Source organism: Tetrao urogallus, assembly GCF_951394365.1.
Source record: "Tetrao urogallus genome assembly, chromosome: Z".
Classification (NCBI taxonomy): Eukaryota; Metazoa; Chordata; class Aves; order Galliformes; family Phasianidae; genus Tetrao; species Tetrao urogallus.
The window spans coordinates 63,532,494-63,553,071 of NC_136816.1; the positions used below are offsets into that span (position 1 = coordinate 63,532,494).

Sequence of the window (20,578 nt, forward strand, 5' to 3'; positions counted from 1 at the left end):
GCAGCCCATTCCAGGGCCTAACCACTCTCCTTGTAAAGAACTTCCCCCTAACATCCAACCTAAATCTTCCCTCCTTCAAATATCAAATACAAATCCTTCAAAGTATCAAATACATTTATTTACTGAGTATTTTTATACTTCCAAAATTTTATTTTTTAATGGTTTGAATTGTACTAATTCTTAGAAAATAAATAAATACATGATAGAAATCACTAAGGAAGAATATTGCAGTTTTCAGTGTAAAGAGGACAAGGATCACCCTGACATATGCAGTTTAAATTGAGTGCAATTCTCAGTGCAATTTTTAATACTTCTGTACCTCTAAGACCAAATTAATCCAAGCAGTAGGCAGGTCCCAATGCATGAAAAATCCAAGTAATCAATAACATCTAAGAAACTGTTTAAACTACACTGTCATATCACCAAGCAAATATTTCTGAAGGTTTAATCTTAGACTCTGTCAGGGCCAGAGGGAACCCACTATGCCGGACTCTGTCATGGGACAGTAACTTACCGAAAGGCATATTATCTTTTAAAATCAGTTTCTGATGTTTACTTCTAGAAGACTAGTGAATTCAGAAAGCTTTAAGATTATTTCCTAGCACTGACGGGCAAATTTTAAAAATGGAAATATCACATTCTATTAGTTTAAACTCATGAAAGCTCTTATTTACATGTAAGAGCATGATACAGTCTTGGTTTACCTATTAATGACAATAAGTCAGAAAAGGCAAAGTATACTGTTAAAAATGTGTCTTCTATTTTTACCGAAGTCCCACTGGCCTCCAGAAATATTACTTGTACTTTTAATTGCTTCCTTACTTAGCATATGCTGGAGCAACCCAGTATGGATTCTCCTCTGCTTCCTTTGCATGACGTAAAATAGCCTCCCGAGGATTGCTATCATCTGTCTTATCCAGTGCAATATTCTTGACTATGTACGACGACAAGGTACCTCCATGAGTTCCAACACGGCCACCTCGACCTATAGAAATAAAAAAAGAGAAATTAATATTTTATAGAAAAACATTCAAGAAGTAGATAAACATATAATGTCTGCAACAGTGATCTGATATGAAGAAGCCAGGTAAGATGACAGAAGGAGCTTAATTTAGGACTTGTTCTCTTAAATGTTTTACTGATTACACAAAGTAAGTAACTGTGGTTATTAATTTATTTTAGGTAAGTACTCCAATCAAAGAGCAATATCTTACAGTACTGGACACCCATACAGTAGTCTTACTTATTGTAACACCTAAACGTTTCTTGAACACCTCCAGAGATGGCGACTCCATTACCTCCCCGGGGAGCCTGTTCCAGTGCCTGACCACTCTTTTAGATAAGATGTTTTTCCTAACATCCAACCTGAATCTCCTCTGCTGCAATTTGACACCATTCCCTCTATTTGAATTGCTAGTTACGCAGAAGAAGCCGACACCCATTTCACCACAACATCTCAGGTAGCTGTAGAGAGGGATAAGGTCTCCCCTGAGCCTCCTCCAGATTAAATTATTCCAGTTTCCTCAGCTGCTCCTCACAAGACTTGCACTCCAGACCTCCTATCAGCTTCACCGCCCTTCTCTGAACATGCTCCAGAGCCTCTATGCCTTTCTTGAGGAGCCTCTGAACTAAGCACATTTGTCAAGGTGTAGCTGAGTACAGAGGGATGATTACTTCTCTGTTCCTGCTAGCAACACTATTTCTGATATAAGCCAAGATGCCACTGGTCATCTTAGCCACCTGGGCATGCTGCTGGCTCATGTTCAGCTGAGCATCAATCAATACTCCCAGGTCCATTTCCTCTACACAGTCTTCTCAAGCCTGTTGTTTTGCAAATGCTATGTGATCTCACTCAAGAAACTCAGAACTCAAACAAGACAGCTCTTTGGCACAGAACAGTGTGAAGTGATTATGTGTAGATTACCTGGTCCTGCTACTGGAGGTTCTGGTTTGTGAGATTTCATTGGGTCCAACCTATCCTTCTCCAGCTGCTTCCTGGTGCTTCGCTGTCGTGGTTCACGGAACATTGGAAGTGCATGAGCTGAAAAGTCAAAGTTTAAAGAACAAAAAATCTTAGAAATTCTATTATTTTTTTATCATCTTAATAAGATGGTACAGACTATGATTTGCCCGTACAACATGAAAGGTGGCAGAAGCAGTCTCCCAAGCAATGAGTTGCATTCTGGAGGGCTTTTTCACTCTAAATTTTGAATTTTTCAAACAAGGAAGTAGCCAAATTTCCAGGGTGCCTTCAGGCACCAGTATTTCATGTGAAATACTGATTGCATTGTTTATGTATACACGATTTATTCCTCTGACATTCTGTTCGCAACATTAGCATTGTGACCATTTGGTTGCCTTTTTTTTCTGAACTTTCAATTTTTCTACACGTTTCCAGTAATCCAGCAGCATGAAAACTCTAGATGAACTTTTGGATCATCTAGAGTTTGGAAAAAAAAGGAATCCCCTCAATGAACCATGATGTTTCTGCATACAAAATCATGCTCATTTTTTTCTTAAATTACAGCACTAATCAAGGTTGGAAGAATACCTGAGAGTTTGGATGAATTATCATGATTTCAAAAATTCTCTTCTTTAGAAAATTGCAACATCTTCAATTCCTGTACTTTACGTGTATGCTATTTCAGTCTGCTCAGAAAAACTACACTCAGTAGCAGAAGAGGAATACCATGTCAAGGGACATAGTTTTCTCATGGTGAGGCTTAGCTTTCACACTCCAGTGTGCTTATAGCTGGTGTTTCCCAAAATGCGGGAAATTGTGTTGGGGTCAAAAGACTCAAAGAAGACAAAAAACAAACAAACAAAATCTTAAATGGAGGGAAATTAGCTCTATAATAATACAAAAAGGAAAGCAGCATCCAGAGATCTATCAGATTGTTAGCTCCCTCTTTTCCAGTTTACTTCTGGAAGACTGCTAAATTTATTCGACAATGAAAAGTCAGTCATATGAAACAGGAGTAGAACTTTGGGAATAATCTTCAGGGGTCTTTTTTACAGGCTTCATGATGGTTAACAGCAAATTGTTTCTGGCATTTCAAAGCAATGTATTTGATTGGTTTGCATAGAACATCTGAGGAGTCAAGTCTGTCCAAGGGAAACTAAAGCTGCACATTCCCACATTTTAAAAGTAATACACAATTCTCCAAAAGCGTTCTTGCTTTTTAAACAGGTAGTATTGGCAATTCAGACATTAAGAAGCAGCTACAATTAAAAATAAACAAACAACAAAACACGAGGAGGAAAATGCAGTTAGTTCACTTTGGAAGGGATTTCTGAGATGGCAAGTTCTTCCCAGTTCCACCTGTAAGCTCAGAAGAAACACATATAACCTCTGAAAAGTTTCACTAATATACAACAAATATAATAATACACAAAAAGCAAATTTGTACAACCAGTTCACTAACTGGTCACAAGTATTTTTACTACTTTGTTTTATATGGAAATATCCTTACATAATTTCAAAATGATGTGGAAGATTCACAAGTTCTATTGAATTTTAAGCAGAATTTACTGGAAAATATATCACTCTACACAATATAAACTTTAACAACAGCACACACACAATTTTTAGAGAAAAGACAGTGTTAATATAATCAAGGCTGGACTAAGGATCAAATGAGAATGGCATTCAGAGGAGACCTACAATCTTGATGAGATGTTACTCTACCCACGGCAGCCCAAGAACTGGAGCTGCACATCTGCAGCAGTGAAGTAAGTAGGAGACAACTATGGCTGGAAAGTACCTGAAATGGGAATCAAGAACCTAAACGCCTTTGATATGGGCCTGGTCACCAAGACTCCCCATACCTTCTCCTTCTAAATATTGTTTATTTTGCTGCCAGCTGTTCAGTAACAGTGGTTTTCTATGAGCAAGATTACCAGTAAGTAGAGCTGGATCCAAACGCCATGGGAATAGAAGAAGAAAATAAGTAGTACAGCAGAGTCATGGGACTGCTGTCACTCCAATTGAGGAAATACTGCATAGGGTGGTGCTAACAGGGAGGGCCAAAACCGCTCAGACTCCTAATCCCCTAGTAAAATTTGCCCTTGGGAAAAAGTAGGTCATTAAAATTTTCACAGTAACAATAACAATTTCTAAGGCCATCAGTGAGTCATATTACAGAAGTGTAACCCCTTAAGCTGGAAAGACATTTTAACTATTTAAAACCCATATGCTACTAGGCAAGTTCCAAATTTTGAAAGATCAACAGGAATTTGCTTAAGAGCAATCCCTCACATCTATGATTTTGCCTCTGGTACTTGCTCATGTTACTTGTTCATGTTACCTAGTGGCAACTCACCAATTTACTTATGTAAAACTGAAGATTCAAGAAAGGATGAAAATAATCTTGGATCTTAAGTCCTTAAGTCCTTTTATAAAAAAAAAATAAAAAACAAAACAAAACAAAATCCTTAAAAAAGGTCACTCCAACTTTTTAAGGTAGTTGTCTTTTCAAATGCACCATAATGTAGAATACAACCACCATCTTTACAGGTCATTCCAGATACGTACCATTCCAGATTTGCAGGGCTATAAAAATTTGTATGAAGCACCCGAAGATTAAGGAATGACTGTAGGTTTTTAATAAGGAAAAATACAAAACTAAATCCTAAATCATCTGCAAGTAAAATGATAACTGAGAAGGAGTTAAGGAGGCTCAGATAAAAACATGTATGAATTCCTTACGTGTTATAATGTAATCCTGTGTGAGAGTCTCTGCTTGTCTCTCTTTCCTTTTTGTTTTGACCACACATAATTTTGCTCCCCTGGAAGAAAACATAGAGCAACACAGTTAATATGTTAGTATCAAACAGAAACCATTTTTTATTCAAGCACAAAATATTCACTTATTCAACATGATATTATGTTGAATATTATTCACTATTCAACATATTCTTGCAACATATTCTCCACTAAATCATATGGCACTTTGAATATTATGACTGTGTATATCTTGGTATGTCCATGAGGATGTGAAGGGGGATAAAAAGATGTAGTTTCTTTTTCCGATCAGTTTACATGACATGTGGAAGTAAGGACAGAAGTCTCCTATCGCACATCACTTGTCTACACTACTTACAGAATGCACACAGAAAGTGCCCCTTTCCAAACACAGACAATAATTTGTTCCTTGTTCCTTTCCTAAGTAGCACAGGTAGTAGTTATCTTATTAGAGGTGTTTGTAACACTATAGTGGGAATACCTGCACAAATCTGATTGCAACAGGACTAATTTAAACTGGTGGTACTTTTCTTATTACTGTTATCTACCAGAAATCAAAAGGGTACAAAATTGAGCTAATATTTTTGTAGCGTGTGTATAAGAGACTTGGGGCTACATCTGGGACAAACATTGTCTGTAGAGAGGTCCAAACAATGATTACATAATTTCCTTCACTCCTCTAAATTGATAAGAAACAGAAAAATAACACTTCTTTCTGCCAATCTTATATACAAGAATTTAACTTCATACTCAAGAGTCCAGGTCATTGTAAGTATCTCAGAATTCTGAACTGCAACAGAGAATGCTTCTGCATGCTAGTGAAAAAAAGATGAGGGCATATAAGAGAACTAAACTCTTTACTGTAATAATAGTCATACCACTCAGAATATATGAAACACACATTTTTCCCCTGCTGATAAGGAAGGAAGTTCTCCAGCCAACCCAGATGGTAAAAGCAAGGTAATTGCTGAAGTATTTATAGACTAGTTAAATCCTCTTCTATTCATTCTAGACTGACAAATCACCTTCTGATTAATCACTACCACCTTTCATTAGATGCAGGCAAAATCCACATGTGACAGGAGGGGGTGGTGGAGATGAGGTTTCAAATTAGGCCTTCCACCACTACTTCACATACTCTGAAGTTCAGGCTAATACTTCTTTTTATTGCAAAAATGAAATGAAATATGACATCAGAAGGACTAATCACAGTAAGCAGACTTTCAATAACACCATAGGAGCAGCTTTCAACTGTTCAACTTGAGGTAATGGTCCAGGGGCGTTTTAGGTTGGATAGCCGGAAAAAATTTTCTTCTGAAAGAATGATACTGCTTTGGAACTGGTTGCCCAGGGACGTGGTGGAGTCATCATCTCTGGAGGTGTTCAAGAAACTTGGAGATGCGACACTTAGAGATGTGGTCTAATCAACATGGTGGTGATGAGCTGGTGGCTAGACCTGATGATCTTACAGGTCTTTTCTAATCTAGATGGTCCTATGATTTTGTGAAATGAAAGGCTGGTTATTCTTACAGCAGATTTCACGCCATTTCAAAACACATGTGTTTGTAAATTCAGGTAGAACTGTCACCATACAGCATCACTAAGATTCTGGAGGAAAATGAACAGCTATTGAAAAACAAATTTTTGTTCTTTTTTCTTCTTTACTGTGACTAAGTAAGTAAAATTCTGCAAAACAAACACTATTAAATATTTTTTTCTCATCTCCTAATATAATCACAGAATCAGCTAAATCCAAGGGAATAAGGAGTTCTCAACTGTTAATTACTATTACGTACCTCTGGCTTTTAACAGGATCATAGTATACTTTAGCCAGTCCATTGCCTGTACCAACCATGATCTGGTTCAGCTTTGGATGCCAAAGGCAACGCACAACACTCTGAAATAAAGCAACATATTAATTGCCAGTCATTCACTTACATTTTAGCATTGATACTCATATGGTCAAACAGCTGATCCTATATTGTAGTAAAAACAAACTTGAATACATGAATGAATAGAAGCCCTTCTCCAGAATTGAACACAGTGTAAAAGGAGACAACATATGGATGTAGGCTGGAAGGAAGTACAAATGAGTGGCAATGAGAAATGGCAAATGAGTGGTTTCCAGTCTTACTGCTCCACAGTCTTTGTGGGCATAATGGAAATACAAAATTGAAGGGGGATCTGAGAGAGAACAATGAAGTGCTTCAGATATAGCAGTGTAGGCTGTCATTACACTTGCATTTTTCTTTATAATTCTAAATTCTTCCACCCTCTTCCTTACTTTATGTGTTTTTCCCCTCTTCTCACACTAAAGCTTTCTCATAGTGTTGACCTCTCACTCACTGACCACAGACTGCAGAGTGGCTGATTTTCACTTTTGATTCTTTTTTCTTCTAGAACTCCCAGAAAAACTTGGTATTTGAAGCTGATGTATCACAGCTCTGTCATCTTTCTAATCTGAATAGAAACTGATTTTCTTATATTAAAAGTACTGTTGCTTTATAAATACAGCACGGTTCTCCATGTGACTGATCACTATATTCAATCACCACTGACTTAAGTTGTCACAATTCACAACACATCTTAACAGTAACAAAAAATTCATGTGCATCTAGTTGAAAGGGAAAAAAAAAAACCCAACACAATAACTATTTTCAAGAGACAGTAAGAGCTGAAAGAAATACTGTCCAAGACTGATGCCTTCATAGTATTTTTTCATCCATGTAATAAATGCATCCAAAACTAGCAGTATGCATCATCATGCTCAGTGCAAGGGAGTTGGATTAGATGACCTTTAAAGGTCCCTTCCAATTCTAAGGATTCTTTGATCCTGTGACTCACAGTATTTCACTTAATAATGCTGATTTTTCTATTCGTTTTCCTCATAACTTTCCATTTCATCTTTTATAAATTAGAAACAAAATAAAGACTATACAAAATGAGTTAATAGTTCAATAATCAACAGTCTGCATCCATTTATCATTAAAATACCTGCACTTTTTTTATTTTACTTTTACACAATCCTGAGGTGCATTAAAAACATCACAGCTAGCAGGTAAGGGAGGTGATGTTTCCCCTCTACTCTGCCCTAGTGAGACCACATATAGAATATTGTGCCCAGTTCTGTGATCCTCAGTGAAAAAAAGACAGGGATCTCCTAGAAGGACTCCAGCGACAAAGGGCGACAAAGATGAGAAAGGCCTGGAACATCTCCTGTATGAGGAAAGGCCAAGTGACTTGGGTCTGTTCAGTTCGGGAAAGAGACTAAGGGGGGATGTGACTAATATTTACCAATATCTAAAGAGAGGTGGGAGAACTCTGGATGAGGTCAGGCTCTTTTCGATGGTGTGCAATGACAAAGGAGTAATGGCCTATAACTTGAATACATGATGTTCCATACAAACATGTGGAAGAACTTTGACTCATTGGGAAGGGGTGAGGTAGCACTGGAATACACTGCCCGGAGAGGCTCTGGAGTCTCTTTCTAGGGATGTACTCAAGACTCATCTGGATACCTAACTGAGAGACCTATTGCAGGGTACCTGCTTTAGCAAGGGGGTTGGACTCAGTGATCTCTTGAGGCCCCTTCCAACCCCTGAGATTCTGTGATAATATCGCACATACAATTAAAAAAAATGGGAATCACTAATGTACTACAAAGAGAAATAACACTAAAAAACCTAAAATATAGTTAGGAGTGCAAGTAAAATATAGGCCTTTATCTTGGGAGGGGATAAACATTTAACCTAGAAGACAATGGTTACGTAGCAGCTCTTTCTAATCTCTTTTGAATGGTGAATTGCTCTTGACATTTCATATTCCTTCGTATGTCTAGTTTGGTCCACACCCCCCCATTCTCTCTTTTTGAACGCTGCAAGGCATTTAACAAAAAATACTAAAATGAAAATGTGAAGCCCATTCAGCCAACATAAATTAGATATTCATTCTATCATAAGTTGAAAGATGACTTTTTTAAAAACTGCTTTTCTCCTTGCTACGCTTGTGTAAAAGAAAAAAGTTGAGAAAAAAGTTTGCATAATCATTCTTTACAATAGTTCCTCTACAAAATATCCTACCCAATTGCATACAAACATGTACAATGCTATACCTCCCCATTTACTTAAAAGTACAAATTAACCTGGTTTATCTATTTTGAGCAACTAAATGGCGACAATGTTTTTTACAGATAACTCTGAAACATACAGTAAAATTCTGGCAATGCAGTATCTCCATAATCCTTGCAACAAGATAGCAAAACAATCAATACAGAGTTCTTAATAAGTTGCTTTATTTAAGAAAGAGATTCTTTCATACTGCTATGTAATGCTATTACTCAAAATGTTACAGTAATTCTAAAACATACAAAGCTAATAACAAGTTTTGAAGGTCAAAGGTGGGTGGCCTTTTCTTTTATTAATATTTATTGCATGTGTTTAGCCAGCCTTTTAAAACTTTGTAGTTAATGTGGTTCTCCACTTTCTTCTGTCAAGTAAATGTATTTTATAGCATGGTACTGGATATCAGCCAACAAAAACAAAGCCTGAGACAGTGTGGCTAAGCGCTGATGGGGATTGCTAAGTTTCTAACTTGTCAAACATCCACAGCACACTTAAAACCAGCAAGGCACGTGCTCCAGACCAGGCAGAAGAAACTGCCATAAAATGCAGCACTATAAATCTCCCGAAACTGTAAAATGTCTCCAGAATATAATTTGTTAAAAACTAAACAAATATGAGCTCTGAACATGCTAGTAATTTTATTAAGCCACTGGCATATAAACCTACTTTATTAGAAATAATGAAAACTACTTGCAGAGATTTTCAGATTATTTTAGAAATTGGCAATACTTTAAGAAGAACAAAATACTGAATTCCTACACTGAATCCTAATAATCTTTCCCAATCACATAATCCTACAGAAGTAAAAATTCTGAACAACTATACATCAAAGGGATCTTCGTAGGCCAGGTTTTAACACTGAGAGCAAGGAGCAAAGGAGAATCTTCACTGTGTATAAATAATTGATTCTCCAGCACGGCATCTCTCCATTAATATGTCTAACTTTCTCGACATGTTTACGCAGAAAAATTGGGTAGACATCTTTATCACTGGAAATGCAAATAATCAAATTTCAGGTCAAAGAAGGTTCCAGCTCTGTAGCCAAATAATTATGCTCATACTAAGAAAACAAGTGTTTCCTTGGCCTGTCCAGTACATGCACGCACCCCCCTACAGGAATCAGAGAATGGTTCATGAGGTGGAAGGACACCTCTGGAGATAACCTAATTTAACTTTCCCACTCTGAGCCTGCTCAGCTGCAATAGGTAGCTATGGACATTACCCAGTTCGATTCTACATATTCCAGGATACCCCTCTGGGCAACTTGTTCCAATCTTGACCATCTCCATGACAGCAAAAATACACATTTTCTTATGCTTAAGTGGAATTTTTTCTAATTCATTTTGTGCCTATTGCCTCTTGTCCCACCACTGGGCACCACTGAAAACTATCTGCTTAGTTTTCCCTATTAAGTACTTATGAATGATTCTCTCCGTGTCCTCTTCTTCAGAATGGACAATTCTTTCACTCTCAGCCTTTCTGTTTTCAGATACTGCAAGCGTCTAATAATCTTTACTTTTCTTTGCTGAACTCACTGTAATATATTTATATCTCTACTGTACTAGGGAACTCAGAACAACACCCAGCACAACAATGTGTCTCACCAGTGCTGAGCATAGGGCAGTAACTGCCTCCCTCCACCTATTGGTAATGCGTTTTTACCTGGTACAAATACCCAGCAGCTTCTTGCCAGTTTCTGCTTGTCTGAGATGGAAAGAGAATCTATCTTGAATCCTTATTTCAATTTAAGCAGTGACTTTTTAAGAATAGTTTGTGTCATTTTAAAGTTGTGTCACACAATGAATATCAAAATGAATAAGGTGGTACTATAGTTTTAATTGCCTCCCCTTAGAAAAAAAGCTCAAGACAGAAGTAATGACATCAGCAGTTAAAAGCAAGCTCTAACTGTACTAACCAAGCTGGCTTCATTCATGCTTTTTCAGAGAAGTAAAACAGGAACACAGAATTAAGCTGCCTGATAGTGTTTTACAAAAAACTAGAACAAAAGGCTACTAATTACCAGCTGTATAAAAACTCAGTGGATGCCAGTTTCAAGGCTCAGGAAATGCCAACAATAATAACTTCAGTTAACTATGTAATTCCAGATTCAACACTAAAACTTCACCTGTTTCTTAAAATACTTAAAAGCTTGAAAAAGGACAAAGCTATGCAGATTCCAAAAACCATAAAATCTGAGATAATCTCTCAACTTTGCAAATGAAAAATATTGTCTTACCATAACAAATAAGGACAATGCAGAATGTATCGTTATGTAAACATCATCAACATCTGAAAAGAGATTTTTGTAAAGGCTGAAGGTATTGGACAGCATATCTTTGAAACATAAAGTCCTGCAAGCCTGACATAAAAGTCCTCAAAGTGATTCTAACCACAGACTGAGCTGTCCAGCTGTTTAATCATAAGACTGATCTATCTTAAAATACAGCACTTATATATACATCACTTACAAAATACAATTAGTAGCAATGATTCAAAATCTGTAAAATGATTCAAAATACTGTAGTCAAAATATTAAAATCTTCAAATGAAATCAATCCAGAAAGTCTTTGATAATATTTACTGCATACATAAGTTCAGAAGTCTGCATTAGTTCCAATCTTGGTGATTCTATGACTCTATTGGAAAATACTGAAAAAAATGCTATGAAGTTAGGCAGGGAGAATATTAAAAATGTGAACAGAACATTGAGAAAGAACTTAGGACAGATTCAGTGGGTGTTGTTGAGAGGAGGCCTTTGTCATTATTTTCAGATAACAGATTATCTTATAATAATGACTGACAGAAAAGAATTTTTAAAAACCGATGGAATTTTAATGATATATTTTTTTTCCATTTGGGATCAACACATTTTCTTTCTTAAACAACAGCCTAAAACTAGCCATACCTAGCTAGTCCTTGAAACTAGTGGTAGAATTTTTGAAAGCAGCTATGCCATTACGTTAAACAGAAAAACTGAATTGCCTAAGCAATACTTTCAACTTTGTTTTAAACTAAAGCTTCAAATTTCATATTGTTTGAAAATTAGCACCAATGATAGAAAATCCACCTGTAATAATGTAAAAGCTTAATAGTATGTGGTAATCTTTAACCATAAAACTCATCAGTACAAAGGTGGCAGGCAAAACTGCTTTCTCCCTTGTTTGCCATTCCATTTGCATTTCTTCCGAAACAGCTGCAGTCCCTGTTCATGTGGGGCTTATAATTAGTCCCTTACAGTCTTTTTTCACCTGTGTGCTTCTCTTTGTATTGCACAAACAGAGATGCTGGTGCAGGTAAACACCAAACTACATCACATAATATTTCTGTTAGGTTATTTTCCAGTAGGCCAAGTTCAGTAGGCAACTATTGAAATGGCATTGCTGGTACTATGCATGTCCCTGTGCTTTGACAGAACTGCTCTCTAAATGCAGTGCTGCAGCCTGAATTATTTGTAACACAGAATGGAACATTTATTCTGGCCTAGAAATAGACTCCTGTGTTTAATAGGCAAAGTGAAGAATAACTGAAACAGATTTTTCAGCAAGCAAGAGCTAATGGCCTCAACTGAAACTGTCCAGAACACTTGGGCTAACACCCCTACAGGGGTAAACAATGCAGAGAGGGCATTTTACAAGGTCAGCAAGAAAAGATTAAAATGATTTGTTGCATAGGAATGGAAAATTTACCACTACGATGAAACCACGAGGCTGGTAAGGTCATAAAACTGCAGACTGATGTCAAGGACTGAAAGAATTCTCCTGGATCTTTGGTTATAAAGACAGCTCAAGATTGCAGCAGTGATGACAGAATTCAGTTCCTGGCCCACACTTCAAGTGAAAACATTCAGGACAGAACACAACCAGGACGGAACGAGCACTGCCTACTCTTTTCTGCGATTTAGACATCGCACAACACCTGCTGTGGCCTGTTCCTGCACTAGCTCCTTGATGGTTCCCCTTTCCACCCAGTAACAGAAGCTTTCCCACATCTCAGCTGCCACAAAGAGGCAATGGTATTTCTCCTTAGTGAAGGTCAGAAAAAGCTCCTCTGGAGATCAGGGTTTCTTGCTCCCGCAGCCATCCAAACCAGAGTGGAAGCAGTCTATGCTGACACTCCTTCTGTCCTCTGGACAAACAGGAAAGTGAAGCAATTGGCTGGGGGCATTCAAGTCAGATATCATTGGTGCAAGGCTTGCCAAGCTGGTCATCAACATGAGCGAAAGGTTTCATGAGACTATCAAGCCAAGTGTTAATAGGTCAGTCTCACTGACCTGTAGTCCTGGCTTTTGTCTGATTATGAGCAGAACAATTCTTGTGTAAGAACAAAAGATTCATGCCATATTTTCTGTAGCCCTGAAGTATTTAATATATACCTCAACCTCCTATTGTAAAGCAAAAAGGATCTATGGAAAACATACACAAACACAAAGCATATCAAGAAAAAAACAAAAAAAGCAAATCCAGCAATTCTTAGTAGTTCCTACTCTTACAGAGTATGTATGACCTTTACAGGAACATCAGTTCTAACACCTGCAAATGTTTTTCTGTCACATTCAAGAGTGGAGGCAGTCATTTAACCTCACTAGTATGGTTTGAACCTATGAAAACCTAAGGTTGCCTGTTACACAACAGAATAAGGACAACATGCACAAAGATTGTCTCTAAAAAGCACTATTCATCTCTATCCTCCTTCACTTTTCTGCAAGATAGCTAAAGAAAATTAAGGATTCCCTCTACCGCTGTCTTCTCTCATTCCTCTTACTAACATTTTACACGTCTGTGAGTTGATGCTGTACAAAGCATGGACTTCCTAATTTTTTGCATTTCAGCTGAAAATTTAACCAGCATACAACAAAATGTAACTGTAAAGAAATATGTAAATAAGCACCAAGATATTCAGCAATCTTTTGCTATTAGCAGAATTTTATTAAACAGACACCGTTTGTATGCCTGTGCGTGCACTGATAACTGGAGTACAGAGGTCATTGTTTGTTGCAAGACTGGCATCGTATCAAGTCTCATCATTTTCCAAAACATTCCAAGGGCCTATTTTTGGCATAAATAGGAATCATTATACACTTCAGCAGCACTCAGCTCAGTGGAGCTATATTCTTTCCTTGCTACTGTAAAATTTAATTTAGATGGGGTCATATTTTACCCCACGTTTTAATGATGCTTTAATTTCTTTTCCCTCCATAAGAAGGTCTTAATGCCTGTCAGTCAGGAACTGTTTTCTTTGGAATCAACCTCTTTTTCCTAAAGACAGTAAAATTTTAAAGTTAAATACCACACATTTGTATTTGAAACTGAACATTTCATGTGAAGTGCATTTCATGATAATCCATAATAATGTACCAGCTTACTTAGGTTCATTGGCATAGTTTCTTCTGCCAAGCAGGGCAGAGGAAGAAAAAAGTGCTTCTACGTTAGTAATGCACTCTTGGAATAAACCTATTTAATTTTTTCTTTCTCTTCACTTCAGATACAGTCTTTCATTCCCCTATGGCAGCACCACAAAAACTGCAGCTATCACACTTTTAGGCTAAGTTAAGTGAATTCATGTCTGCTTTCATGGCAGTTAGCTAAAAGAAAACTGTCTGAATGAAAGTACAAACCAGACTGACAAGCGGAGAAGATGTTATTTATTTTCACGACAGAAACCATACTCAGAGGGCAGAAATCTTTGTTGAATGATGCTAACATACAGCTGATACTTGCACTATATCTGTGGTGAGTGTGCAGTCAACATCCCACTTGTAAGCTGAAAAAAGCAAAAATGATTTCCTCACAAGCTATTTGCCACGTGCTGGTAATTTACCACTGGAAAAAAAGATACTGTCAATTAGAGATTAATTGCAAAACAGGAAAGAGAACGTACAAATTCTAGACTTCCACACATTTCAACAGTTGAAGAATGTACTGTAGGTTTGATGGTATTTTCACTGATCAAATTTAGATAATGTTCTGTAATCATATGGTGAAGATGCTGATGTTTTCAATATTATGTTTGAAAATCAGGTTCTATTAGGAGAGCTTACATTTGAGTCTCATCTATCATAGTTCTTCCATGGAGAGGCAGCATTTTCTCAATATATATTGCCTAAGGTCATAAATCCTTAAATCAACACAAATGAATGCAGAATTAGCCTACTGTCTAACTTTGCAATTGAGAAGATCAGAACAAGTGAGGTGAAAAGTTTAGTAGGAGAGAATCAACACCAGCAGAGGGAAGTGAAGATGAGATTTAGTGAGATAAGTGGGACTTATCTCACTAAACTTCAGATACCTACAACTTTATAGGTCTACTCTAAATGTCTGTACCCTACTGCCTCACTTTACAGTTAACGCAGATAAATCATTTATTTAAGGCCATTTTACAGTGGCCTTCATCTAACCTATTTTAGGTATCTATTTTAGTATGAGATAAACCACAGACTGTATGTGTTTATTTTCTCTGCTTATTAGAAAGGGAGCTAAGGGTGACTGGATCAGCTGTAGACATCTATATTTGGTCAGGTGAATCCCCTGCAGCCCACAAGGGCCAAAATAACTATATAAGAAAAACAGAAAACTAAATGGAGCAACACAATGAGAATCTGTGTTACAGTATGTTGTGCTATTTACATAAAACTCCCCAGTTCAGGATAAAGGATTCTGGAAGCCAAATTAAATATTCCCTGTACAGAATGATACAGCAGACAGAAACTTCTAAAACTCGTCAACAAATCTTCAGAATCTTAGTTTGAAAGTTCAGTACTAGCTCTGTAGACGCTTAAAAATTGAATGAGGGTAATACAGAAACACAGTTCCCCCTTGCTGCTTCTCCCTGTCCAAACCTATAAACCTATCAAATAATTCCTGCAGAATCTGTTTTGAAGCTATACAATAATGATAGCAACAGGTGCTGCTCTAAGAAAATATTTTCAGTTAGGAAAAGAAAAACTTTAACAAAATTTCTTTCTTACATGCAAGCTCTGCTTCAGTGGCCATGACGGTATGTGACAGGTCCTGTTTGAACAGTGCTGCTCAGATTTGCTGCACTTGGCTGTTCAGACAGTCAGATAAGAGGCATGTCAGCCGGGTAGATACTGAACGTGTAAACTGACATTCTGACTGTGCTCATGGACTCCGTAAGTGTAGGGCACTATAACAGCAGACAAATTGGGCTTTTCTGATTGAACATTTACATTTGTTTTAACTGAATTTGTACAACACTGATGAAGGAAATAAGTCCAGTCTGCAAATGCAGGCAATTAATTCATTTAGAAGATCTATTTTCTTTAATCTTGTTTAAAAGAGTTACAAATTCCTGATGAAGAACTGCTTGTGCAGTGCAACATCTTTTAAACATCTTTTAAGGAGTTTAAGACGTTCATAATATTATTAATATTATGTAGTAAGCCTTACTGGCTTCTTAGTATAGCTTTTTTTTCTTAAGAAACAATAATGATTACATTTCAAATTATTTCAAATATTACAATGTTTGGATGCTAACAGCTAAAGACAGCTTTCCACTAGCAAAGAATCCTTCAACCCCCATTTCTCTGACCATCTACCAACTTCAAACTGCTTCTGCATTTAGGAAAGACATTAATGCAGTGACTTTCAAGTTCTTCCATTTTATAATGAAGGTATGAATCCATCCTAGTGTACTCACACAAATCTTCCACCTTTCTTCTTTTGAGCAAAGGATGGTACCTATACAAACTATGCAGACTATGAAAAAAAAAGGCTGCTCATACAACAGAAACATTCTAATATGATATTAAAAATACACTTTAAGCCACAATTGCAAAAATCTTTGGATTTGAGATTCCACTGGAGTTCACCCAAGGAGAAAAGCCAAGTGTAATAAATATGGTGGGAATTTAGGGAATATCTAGAATGCAGTGACCTGCTATCATTAGATTTAAAATACTCATGTGAATATAGCAGTAGAGGAAACAATACCAATGGTTTTCCCTTATGAAACATGACTGAGAAAACGTGTGGAAACATTCAATAGAAAAGGGATCAAAAGTTGATAAAATTTACTATTTTCTATTTAGAAACCTGAAAAGTCCAAATAACATTTTCAGAGGCCAATAATTTAAAACAGGATCCCAATGTAAAACACATGGATAGTAACGCTGTATCATGCATCTTTCAATGCACGTCTATAAAACACTCTGAGAAGTGAAATGAATCACTGAGTAATGATTATTAATTGATGTACAGAGAAAGAGACACAATCAGAGCCATAAACTGTTTTTCTTGTAATTGCAAGGCCAAACATTTTCAAACACCTGCTCAGTGAGAATTACAGTCACATTTTCTCAACAATATATTGCAAAACTAAGGCAGACAGCTCTCATGCACAACCCCCACTGTTACAGTGAGGAAAGCTGCGCAGTTCATCTTTCTCATATACCTCAAATCTCTAGTGACAGCTCCCCTAAAATAAAGTAAGTGCTGCTGCAGCATACAGGAGGGAAGAACTACATTCTCTTTATATATATGAAAGCAGGGAATAAAAATTGACAAGCTACCTCATTAAAAAAGAAAACACCTTCCCACTATTCATATCTTATAATAGATAGTTTTTACTTTAATTGTCGCAAAAATTAACCAGACCTTAAATATCGCATTTTCTTCTTTATTCTGAAATTTATATCCTCTTTCCAAACAGAAGAAATAAGTTAAAAAAACGAGACATGCCATGATGATATCTCCCCTAAGTTAAAATAATTTATTTTCCTTTTATTAAAAAGCTTTAAATCTTCATCAACTGGGCCGCAGTGGAAAAGCCCTTTCACATACTACATTGCCTTATAAACAGTAAATGATATCGTTTGAGGTCAATGAAAGGAATACTGCAATCCTATATCAACTCTGCATAAAGGGTGCTGGAAGTTTCATATTTCTTTTTCTTTCTTTCCTTTTCATTCTTTAATTTAAAATGAAGGCTTATTTATAGCTTGCCTCACAAGACCTTCTGGAAACATCCCTTAGAGAGATTTTCAAAAGTTATAACTTAACTTCTACCTATTTTGAAAAACTAAGAAAATACTGAAGAATGCTCCTAACAAAAATATGATTCCCCAAACAAGCATAAATATATGATTTTGGACTGCTGCTTATCTACAAAAACCTGATGGATATTTTAAAAGTCTGAACATCTCATTCTAGTATACATAACCTCAGCATCTTTACTGAATTACTCACATTTTCATTTAAAAATAGTAATTTCCATAATTGTACAACATATTTCTTTAATGCCTATTCTTGCCTGTCACTAATTGAGTGTACTCCATCTCCTTTCTGTATGGCAGAAAAGACTGCTCTACTGCTGCCAAAATCAATCTTGCCTCTAATAAGAATAATTACTGGTCGATATACTTGAATCAGATAAATGAATGACAGACGTGAGAGTGATTCAAGTGAGTGTTCACAGCTATATTAAATTTATGTAACATAGGGGGCAAATATGTAGACAACACTGTTTCCCATACAGTAGGTACTTATAACTAATTCTCATGAAGATCTCGTATTTGCATAAATTGACCCAAGAATTAGGAATAAATGCTTCTTGATTGTGAATGAAACCTCCCTTTCATTCCAAAAAGAGTCCATTACATAGATCCTGAAAGATGAAACCTTACAAACAAATAACCTATGAATGTCTTTTTATAAATGTTTTCTTGTGGCTATTTGAGGTGATTGCAAAATAACTGCTTTCTGACTATTGTACCACAATAACGTAAATTGTGACAGAAAATCTACAAAAAAGTGGCATGTGCATAGGACGATGAAGACTTGTATTTTGTCCATAGCAGGACAAATATTTGATTTCAAAAATTTATTAACAAAAGCTAAGAAATAAATTCTTTATATTTTAAACAGTTCAACTACGGTTACTCTCCTCATCATTTCCAATCACTTCACTAGAGGCTGAACCAGAGTAAGGGTGAAACAGCGCACAGAGAGCCTCAGAGGCACTTCTGACCCCAGAGTTTTGATTTAATCAGCAGCAGGTAAACAAACCTGCAATTATCCTGTAACACAATTGTTTCGCTCCCTGATAAGATCCGAGAGAACTCCACTGAAAGCTGTTAACCATAGAATTCTTGTCTGTGTCCAGACTGTTCCAAGTCACAGATCACTGGAGACACAAGAGGACAGCCGAGAAAAACAACGCTGTGTATCTGCCTTCTGCACATGTCGTGCAGGCATACTGCTGCTGGCCAGAGACAAAGCTCGTGGCCTGCATCACATCTGACATTTATCTAAAGGTACTTAGTTTTTCTTCAAGAACCATTACTAGTTCTAGAGAAGTGCCTAATGCTTACGTTGTGGGGCAGCATTCAGTATTTGGACAATGCAGTAGTTATGCTACGTGTAGTTATGCAGTAGTTTAGCTACAAATGGTGACCAAAAACCACCAACCCTTATGCATGATATTGAGATTTAATTAGTACTGTGTTCCCAGCCACAACAGAAGAGACTAATCAGACTGTTAGTCCATTAGTGAAACCACAAGTTTTTTCACTCCAGCAGCTCTGAAGCAGTAATGGTTTTTCCCATGGAAACTTGAAAGAAAAGGTGAAAAAAAGGTTTGTGTGGTATGATGGAAAGGAATGTCACACACAGCTTTAGTTAAACATTCCCATTAAATATTTTCCCCTTACTTCCTAGGTTCATTCACAGGCCAATTGCACCGGCTATTTACCACAAAGGTTTAAGATAATGTTTACTGTTCTTAACTGTTTTCCATTTTCCTAGATTACTAAAATTGCCAAGAATACTAAAGACTTACTTAAAAAAATGCCTTGTGAAACCAAAAAAGTTACATATTAACTGTTAATATTTTTTGTTACTCTGATTTAAATCCATTCTATCAGTAAGCTGGCAAACAATTGTTGCCAAGAGTCTTATAATTTTCATTGAAATAAATGACTAATGATGCCCTTCTTCAGCAATTTGAAGTAACTCTATTTGAAGTCACTTTCATGAAAGTGAGCTCTTTGTAGAGACAACTACTGGTGTACTTGTGCTCTTTTCCTACACATAATGGTATAATGCAACTTCATATACATAAAGACTAAAAAAACAACAAAAAAAATAGTGCAATTCCATATTTAAGCGATATATAACATACTAAAGATGCTTGATATTTAGTTAAAAAGTCTCAGGCAGCAGTAGATACTTATCCTTAATATCACTAGCAGTTGTACCTGCATTTTTGAAAGCATTTAAGGAGAACATGGCAACCAAGAAATAAGTCAATACAAACACAGTCATTAATTATTAAGCTGCTGAAAAAACGATTTGATAAACTACACACAAGATACAAACCTATCAATTCATAGATACTAATCTTATCAATTCATCAATTTGTATATATAGACTTGAAGGATCATTTCAATAAATGGCATGTGCTGCTTATAAAGTACAAAAGCCTGCATCTTTAATCTTTGTTTGCTTTTAGCATGCCTTTACTCATTTGTAATTCATCTAACACTGCAATTTGAGAAGGAAAAGCAAAAACTGTAGAAAAAATCAAAGAATATAAAAAACCAAAAAATTTTGAAAAAATATACTGCTTTGATTTTAAAACACTACTTATAGTAATTTTTCTTCTTTTAGACTCACATCAAAATGTTTAACTATGTTTTTCTTACATGTGTAGAGTTGAAGTTGGAAGCTGGACAGTGATTGTAGAGGTACTGTTAGTG

General features: G+C 36.4%; 1 protein-coding gene across 1 annotated transcript in view; it reads right to left on the reverse strand.

Moving 5' to 3' along the window:
- Positions 1–20,578, reverse strand: part of WDR70 (WD repeat domain 70) — a gene marked incomplete at both ends in the record, with an annotated part of 144,152 nt that overhangs the window by 7,345 nt on the left and 116,229 nt on the right. Inside the window, 4 exons of the mRNA XM_079548964.1 lie at positions 823–985; positions 1,925–2,041; positions 4,709–4,788; positions 6,541–6,641. Of these exons, the coding sequence (XP_079405090.1) occupies positions 823–985; positions 1,925–2,041; positions 4,709–4,788; positions 6,541–6,641 (461 nt within the window). The remainder of the gene's footprint in view (positions 1–822; positions 986–1,924; positions 2,042–4,708; positions 4,789–6,540; positions 6,642–20,578) is intronic.